This window comes from Sphaeramia orbicularis, chromosome 7 (assembly GCF_902148855.1).
Source record: "Sphaeramia orbicularis chromosome 7, fSphaOr1.1, whole genome shotgun sequence".
Classification (NCBI taxonomy): Eukaryota; Metazoa; Chordata; class Actinopteri; order Kurtiformes; family Apogonidae; genus Sphaeramia; species Sphaeramia orbicularis.
Genome location: NC_043963.1, coordinates 16,172,609 through 16,181,150, shown reverse-complemented (window position 1 = coordinate 16,181,150; position 8,542 = coordinate 16,172,609). Strand labels below are relative to the sequence as shown.

General features: G+C 35.3%; 1 protein-coding gene across 1 annotated transcript in view; it reads right to left on the bottom strand.

Annotated features, from left to right (window-relative positions):
* Positions 1-4,427: 4,427 nt before the first annotated feature.
* Positions 4,428-8,542, bottom strand: part of l3mbtl1 (L3MBTL histone methyl-lysine binding protein 1) — a 30,407-nt gene continuing 26,292 nt past the window's right edge. Inside the window, exons 20-22 of the mRNA XM_030138205.1 lie at positions 8,160-8,317; positions 7,089-7,151; positions 4,428-6,942 (exon numbers count right to left, since the gene is read on the bottom strand). Of these exons, the coding sequence (XP_029994065.1) occupies positions 6,808-6,942; positions 7,089-7,151; positions 8,160-8,317 (356 nt within the window). The 3' untranslated portion in view covers positions 4,428-6,807. The remainder of the gene's footprint in view (positions 6,943-7,088; positions 7,152-8,159; positions 8,318-8,542) is intronic.

Sequence of the window (8,542 nt, the reverse complement as noted above, 5' to 3'; positions counted from 1 at the left end):
AAGCTAAGGCTAGTTGTCAATCAAAGCCTAGATCAGAGGTGTCAAACTCATTTTAGTTCAGGGGTCATATTCAGCTAAATTTGATCTGAAGTGGGCCGGACCAGAAAAATAATAACAGAATAACCTATAAATAATGACAACTCTTTGTTTTAGTGTAAAAACAAACAAACAAACAAACAAAAAAATAAATTATGAAAATGCTTACTTTACAAACTAAAAAAAAAAAAAGAAAGAAAAAAAAAAAAACGGAAAAAACTGAAATTTAAATCAAAAAACCTAAGAAAATTTAGTGCAATTTTAACAATATTATTCCTCAACTAATCATTTCTACATGTGCATTATGGATCAGATCTACAAAGACACTTAACACTGAGGAACAGGCAGAAAAATTGTTAATATTGTGGATAATTTTCTTTAGACATTTTAGGTTGTTCATATTTGTTCAGGTTATTCACATTTTAATGTTACAGGATAGTTTGTAAATGTAAATATTTTCATAATTTAATGTTATTGTTTGCACTAAAACAAAGAAAAAAGATTTAAGTTGTTAATTCTAGATTTTTTTTTTTTTTTTTTTTTTGCTTAATTGAAGTTTTTTTTTACTTAATTGAAGATTTTCTTATTTTGGCTTAATTGAAGATTCTTTTTTTTTTTTTTTTTTTTTTTTACTTAACTGAAGATTTTTTTTTTTTTTTTTGCTTAATTCAAGATTTAAAAAAATTTTTTTTTTACTTAATTGAAGAATTTTTTCTGGCTTAATTCAAGATTTTTTGCTAAATTTGAGATTTTTTTTGTTTAATTGAAGAGGTTTTTTTTACTTAATTGAAGATTTTTTTTTTTTTAGCTTAATTGAAGATTTTGTTTTTTTACTTAATTGAAGTTTTTTTTTTTTTTTTTTTTTTTTTTTTGCTTAATTCAAGATTTTTTCCTTAATTCAAGCTACATTTTTAATTTTTTTTTTTTGCTTAATTCAATTCAAGACTGTGGAATTTTTGCACTTGGCAAAAACATCCCAGGGGCCGAACTGGACCCTTTGGCGGGCCGCATTTGGCCCCCGGGCCGCATGTTTGACACCCCTGGCCTAGATTGACTCACCTGTCAATCATATTTGCCACGCCCTTAATTATGCATCACGTTAACGACTTTAGATTGTCTAAATAGGAGACTTAAATAAATATGTACCCTCATACAGTTCCTACAGAGAAGCAAATCAACTATAAGGACTGAAAACGTTTTTGTGAAGTTTCCCATTTTAACATGGGGGACGACGGGATTGACTCACTTTTGGAGACAGCCCCCAGTGGACATGTGAGGAACTGCAGATTTTGACACATGGCTGACTTTAGACCCAGACTTATGTTTTTGTCTTATATATTTATTTTGTTTAAACAGCTAAAACACTTGTTTCATTTTAACGTTTTATTTAATTTTACTCATGCATACTTTAATATTGATCAAACATTTTATCTTTATCACAGGCCTGAATGTACCGTAATTAGATATGTAAAAAAAAAAAAAAAAAAAAAAAAACATTCAGGCCATAACATTAAAAACCACAAATAAACAGCATTTGCATAAGTTTTGTCTGGTTGAAAAAAAAAAAAAAAATGAAATTGCTCATGTTTTTTTATTATAATTTTATTTGGTTACAGCCAGCACATTAAAATAAAAAAAAAAAAGTAAATCACAAAATCAAAGACTATAGGAATTTTTGTCTCGTGATATCGAGCCTTGTCTTCTACTTTGTCTTTATCTTTTTGCATCCCTTACATTTTTGTATCCCGTACATTGCTTGTATCTTGCATTTTTGGTCTTTTTCATTATTTTTGCCTTAGTGAGTTTTTAACTTCATTTTTGTTTTTGTTGCATCTTATATATTGCTTTCATCTTGTGTCTTATACACTGATTTTGGGGTTTGTGTCTGTTACATAATTAACCCATTTTTGTCTTGTTTCTTCTTTTACTTGTTGCATATTTCACAAATAACTGCCTCCACAATGTCTTTAAAAGAGTGTAAATTCAATCATACCAATTTATGCAGCACCCTTTAACATAACACAACAGATAAATATCAGCTACTGCCATTTATGAAATATCACCTTATTTGCTCATAACCAGCAGAGATTTATCAGCCGGCATCAATATTATCCAATATATCTGTGCATCCCAAAAAAAAAATGTTAACATTTACTTTCCTTTCATGGAGTGGATCATGGATAATATGCAAAAATAACTGTCAGCCTCCATGTTGTAATAATTTGCTACCTATTATTCACCAGCTCAAAAAATCAGTAATAATCTTACATATTCTTTTGTTGAAAAGCTGTTAACAACTGTCACCTGTTATACTGTAATTAAGGACACACAAGAAAAAGGCTAAGCTTCCTAAACTCAGAGCAAGAAAACAAATTCACCAAATCTTGCACAAGAAACATATCTTTCTCTTCATTAAAAGGCTTTTAGTGTAGTTTTTGTCCTTTTAAATAAAATACACCATCCTAATAGTTTAACTAATTTTATAGTGGATACAAAGAATCTTTTCACAACACAGGCAGTTATCTTGGATGTTTAGACACACGCCTCTACCAAACTATTATAACTGTCTCACATTAGATAATGGTTGTGATTGGCCTGGTCTGATCTAGGTCAGCTGTGAATCTGTTTGGACTGGGCTGTGAAGTTGGTATAAACACAATAACACACCTCCCACTGTGCTACTTTAAACAGGGAAACTTTTATTGTGAAAGAAACAAATCAGCAGTGTTATCATTTTCAAGGATAAAAAAAAGAGGCCAAGACACCTATTGTTTTTGGATGTATTTGTATGAAACATTAAGAATCAAGTACCAAGACAAAGGAAAGACATACTGTCATTTTGTTGTGCCTTCTTGTGGCAGCAGCAGGTTGACAGTGACACACATATGCTTTTGGCTGCAGCAGTGGAATAAGATAAACAGCAAAACCAGAAATGCTGCTACTGGAGCTGTCACCACCACAGCCAACTGGTGGAACAATTTAGTCAACAGGAGGGTGAGATACAGGCAAAGTCAGTTTACAGTCAATAGTACAACTCACGTGAGCAGCTGAAGTCTACGTCACACACTTCACTTAAATTTTTGACTTTAATTTCGTAACTGAATGGTCAAAATGTTCAGTTACTGTCTTCAAGTCTGGGTTTCTTTTTCTGATATTTCTTTATTCCTGTTTATGATAATAAGAGCTGGAGGAGGTGTCTGGGGAGAGGGAAGTCTGGGCATCCCTGATTAGACTGTTACCCCCGCGACCCAGCCCCGGATAAAGCGGAGGATAATGAATGAATGAATGTTTATGATAATGATGTAAACAGCCCTAAGAAAAACAAGCCACATATCATTAAAATGACTGAGCACAAAAAAAAAAAAAATTAATTAGCTTGAATATAAAAAGGGGTAATCTTAATTTCCTTGTCTATGGATAATGTGTTAACAATCATCAAATAGATCTGGTTGTTATGGAATTATTCATTGATTATTCAGGGAAACTGAGCCACTTCTTTAACAGACTGGTGATCATCACACCTAAAAATTGCAATCTTGCATTTTTTTTGTGTAAACATCTTTGGTTAAACTCACTAGTTGCAACAAAATGAGGTGGAAAAACATATTTCTTCAATTTATATTGATAATATTGTGAAATAACAGTGAACAATTGAACCTTTGTGGAACTCTGCACTGTAAATGATCCTATAGTTGTGTTTTAAGAGTCATATTTTGCTAAACCCACTTTTATTAGTCTTTGGTTCATTTATTTGTTTATTTGGACCCTAATTGTTCAAAAAGTTTGAATATGAACCCTCCAGGTGCTGCAAAGCTATCTTTATATTCATTTTGGCAAAAATCAAGTGGATTTCTACAGCCGGTTTTAATATCTGCTTAATTTGTTAAATCTATAACTAGTTACATCACAATATTTGTATATATAAGGTCAAGAATTCCGACAAACATTTTGCTATAATTGTTTGTCAGCAGTTGTAATAAAAACTGAAAATGTGTCCAAACTTCAAGCCAATCACCTAAAATGTTCAGTTGTTGGTTGAACAGGACAGAGCAGCACAACCAACCACCTGGGGGTGGTGGGGTGTGAGGTGGTTCATTTACATTTAAAGGGCCAGCACTCAAAACAACCTTTCTGGTGTCATTACTCAGAAATAGGGCTGAAGATGGACCTGTGGAGTTGAATTAATGAAGAATTCAGACCCAAGCATAGCATTTACAGTTTATGTAGACCACAGGGAAATGTTTTAAAATGCATAATTTCATAAAAAAAAACAAAAAAAAAACAACAGATATGACCCCTTTAAGTTGTTTTTCACATTTATCTCTGATACGAAGTGTAGAATGACATGTAAATGCGTTTCTGGAAGTCAGACAAAGGACAAGAGGCTTTACTCAGACAAGACAAGTTTGGATGTTTATTAATTCCATATGCACTGAATGATTTGTGACCAAAGATTATCTAGACACGCACACACACGCACACACAAATCCCACCAGAGAGACACACAAAGAAGAAATAGTCAAGAATCCAAGAGCCCTTAAAACAGTCCAGTAAAATAAATAACTTTCATCTCACAATGTTAATACGTACAATAGTTTCTATATCTTTTCTTTTTTTTTTTTTTTTCTTTTTTCTATTTCTGACGTAAAATGTAAACATTTTGCGGAACGCACTCTGAGTGGAGTTTTCGTCACATGTAAACTGCTAAAAGCTCTCTTCAATCTGTGTTTATAGGGCTAAACTGTGGATTTTTGCACTCTCTAGTGACCAAATACAGGGACATCAGTGAAAAATCCACATGGGTTTCACAGTTGTGCTAAAATGCCAGTGCAAAGTTTGTGTTCTTTTCATCTTTTAGAAATTGCAAAATAAATTATTTATAGACAAAAACTCACAACAGTGTTGTCTCATGCTGTTCTTTCATTCAGATTTTAGATAAGATGGCAACACTTAAAATCACAGCTTCTGACGCCATACTGAATGTGCAGTTTAATCTTACTGATACTATTTTCTGATATCAAAAATTAGCAAAGGTTTTCTCTGTCTTTATCTGTCACTAGTTGACTTTTTTCCAAGAATCTGTGATGTTGAGTGTTACCAGTTACAGTACATCTGTCTCATCTTTTATTGCACAAGAGGTGAAGCGTGTTAGAGCTTCACTGACCAGCCTCCTTACCTGCTTTTTATTCCTCTTTCTTCTTTTTGGGCACCTATTTCCCTCTACCCACAGTCCGTCCCATCCTCTTACATACTTATATACAGTGGTTCAGTCGCCCCCTTTAGTTCACAGTCATCATCTGCAATCTCAAGGGTTTTCACACTGATGGTTTAGTCCAAGTACTGTGTTTTTCCCCGCAAAAAACATACCGACTTAACACTGTAATTGTCGTCATTTCTGAAAATATGTTGATCTGTTTGCACTGATGTGGCAGCAGATGACATTTTGTTATCAGCCTTTACGGACTACTTTAATATTAAAACTGAAGTTCTTTTAGCTTATTTGTAATACAACTGGTCTGAGAGGAAAAGAGAATCCTTATCCCCTCCTATTCAAAATCAACCTTATAATGCTAGATTTTGGCTGCTCATAGGTGTTCAGACAGGTAGGGAGGTTGGATACGCTATTGATAACTCATGAGATTCCATCAGATGTGACTCCACTGCTCTACTTTGTGGTTTGATGCAAGAGATTGGAGAAGTGCCATTATTGTTCCACAGTGATGTTAAACATCATCAGGTATATTTATATTTCATCTTTTGGTTTGGGCCGAAAGGAGAGTGCTCCAGAAGGAATGTGTATATTTACAAATTCTGGTGTTTTTTCCCCTGATTTCGGCTCCTGCAGCTTTAAGCAATTGTGTTTTTAATCCCGTATATACTGCATTACTACCTTTGTTATATGTTGTACTTAATATGTTGTGTATTTGTCTCTTACATGAGTGACTACACACCTCAGTTTCTCACAGGGGATGAGTAGTGTCATTATCATGTTTTCATCATTGTACTTTTCAACTATTGGCCATGGTAAAAAAAAAAAAAAAGAAAAAAAAAAGAAAAAAAAAAAACGTAATTATTTTAGGTATGGAATGATAAGTGTGTCTTTGTTCTGAAATAAACTACCTTGACCCTGAAGGGGTTTATTTTACCATAATAACCACCTCCTTGTACATTAGCCCACTTGTTACAGAGCTACTTACGAATAAAATTAACAATTTCTCATTTTAAAATAATTTTGCTTCCATGAAATATCATCTGTACATATCTATAAATAAGTCTGTTAGATTTTCTGGTTTTAATGCTGTAATTCCTGTACAACAGACAGAATGCCATCATTGTAGAATAATAAGTTTTCATTTGTTGTAAGTTTTTTTTTTTTTTTATATATATATATTTTGCTGCACTTTAACATACTATATAAAGAAAGGTCTCTTCATTGCATTCTGATTTGTCATAAAAATAGGAGGATAAAACTAAACCTCTCTCTGATTTAGGGGATTCAGACTCAAACGCATCAGGTGAAAACCATCACCTGTCATCTGCCTCCTATTCACCTTTTTCATCTTCTCTAAAAACTTCTGTTTCTGTCCGTCATTCCTTCAGCGTCTCCTTCATTTCTCCTTTAACCCTGGTTGGACCCCCCTCCCCCCTCCCTCTCTCTGATGGGTACAGGACACCAAACACATGAAAAGAGGTCAGGGTCTTTTCCCTGGAACAGAATGGATTTGGCACATGATGATTGTTGGCCCAGCGCCCGGTGAGTGAGGTTCGGGATCACTTCAATCCCTCGTCTGTGCTCTTGAACATGAGGATGGCGTTGGAGATCTTGAGGGCGGGGCCGAGCTTGATGCTCATGATCTTCACAATGTCAGTCTGTGTGAGCAGCAGGAAGGCCTCGCCATCGATCATCTGGAAACAGAAAAATGTGTGTTCATTAGTCTGCAGTGAGACATGGCAGCAAAGAGTGAGATGCTCTGTCTTCATTTCAGTACGAGTCTTACAAATGCCATAAAAATATAATGTGAATAAATCAAATATCCCTGACATAGACTCACCTCTTCTTTGAAGAGACGAGCCTGCTCTTCACAGCCAATTAGATTCTGAACAAACCTGAAGACCTGTAAGTCAGACAGATACAGTTTGATCATTAAAACAGTCAGTCATCTTCTGAACTGCTTTATCCTTGAGAGGGTCGCGACGGTGCTGGAGCCTATCCCAGCTACTGATTGGTGAAGGCAGTGTACACCTTGGATGTCAGTTCATTGCAGGGCTGACTTACACACACGAACAACCAATCACTCTCACATTCACAGCTATGGGCAATTTTAGCTCAACCAATTAGTGCATGTCACAGAAAGGTCTTGGTGTTGGAATCAAACCCAGGACCTTCTTGCTGTGAGGCAACAGTGCTAACCGCTGCACCACCGTGCCACCCCATTAAAACAGTCATAAGGCCGTGCTTGCAAAGTGATGTCACAGAGGAACCATTCCGCACATGTGAACATGATCTGACGCAACATGAAAATATGTCTGAATGATCTGACATGGGCTGAAACAGGACAGTACCTAAGCTAACTCACCCCTCTTATCATGGTGGGATAATATTGTGACTCATTGACCCACATTGTTACTGTTGTACTTTAAGTTTTGATACTGCCCTGTCAGTGCTTGATGCTCTTCTTGTGTCTTTGCATATTCATTTCAGCATTTGTTTGTTAAAAAATGTAAACTCTGTCAAAAATAAAGTGTAAAAAAAAATAGTCATAAGGCCAATTCGCAACAGAACTAGTGTAGCCCGGGGACTTCTGATGATTTGGAAAAGAACCCCCAACATCTGTTTCATGTACCACATTTACATCAGATAAGCCAAAACTGTTCTATACTTGACATTAATCCGCTGTTGATGTGATGTCAAGGCTCACCAGTTACAGATAACTGTTGATAAACAGAAGTGTGCTCTTTCAGTGAATATCCATGTTAATGCCTAACATAAGCCAGCTACATTTACATCCAAAACACTTTAAAGTCTTTCATGTATTATCGTCAGTTCAGCCTCCATAGCCTGCTACCAGAATAAATGTATACAAGTAATCCTAGTAAATAAACAGGTTAATGCGTTTTCTCACCTCTTCAACACTCCATGCCGCCACCTGACTGGCGTGGATGCCCTGAACTCCGGGCAGTAGTTTACAGTGCTGCTCCCAGCAGAGAGACAGAGTCCTGTCCGACTGACCGCTGAGAGCTGACATGAACAACGACGGATACACGCCTTCTGACGACATGTCTGAGGAAAATCAGCCAGAGATACACAAGATCAACTGCAGTTTGTTTTTGATTTATTACATAGATAATTTTAAATTAGTCAATAATGATTTGACCTTCAGACCTGCAGTTAATATGAAAACTAAGCACCTAAAGCCTGATCTGACAGATTTTTTTCAGATGAACTTGGTCTTAAATCCCATCCTTGTGCAGATTAAACAACTGATTTTCACTTTAGGTTCAATGA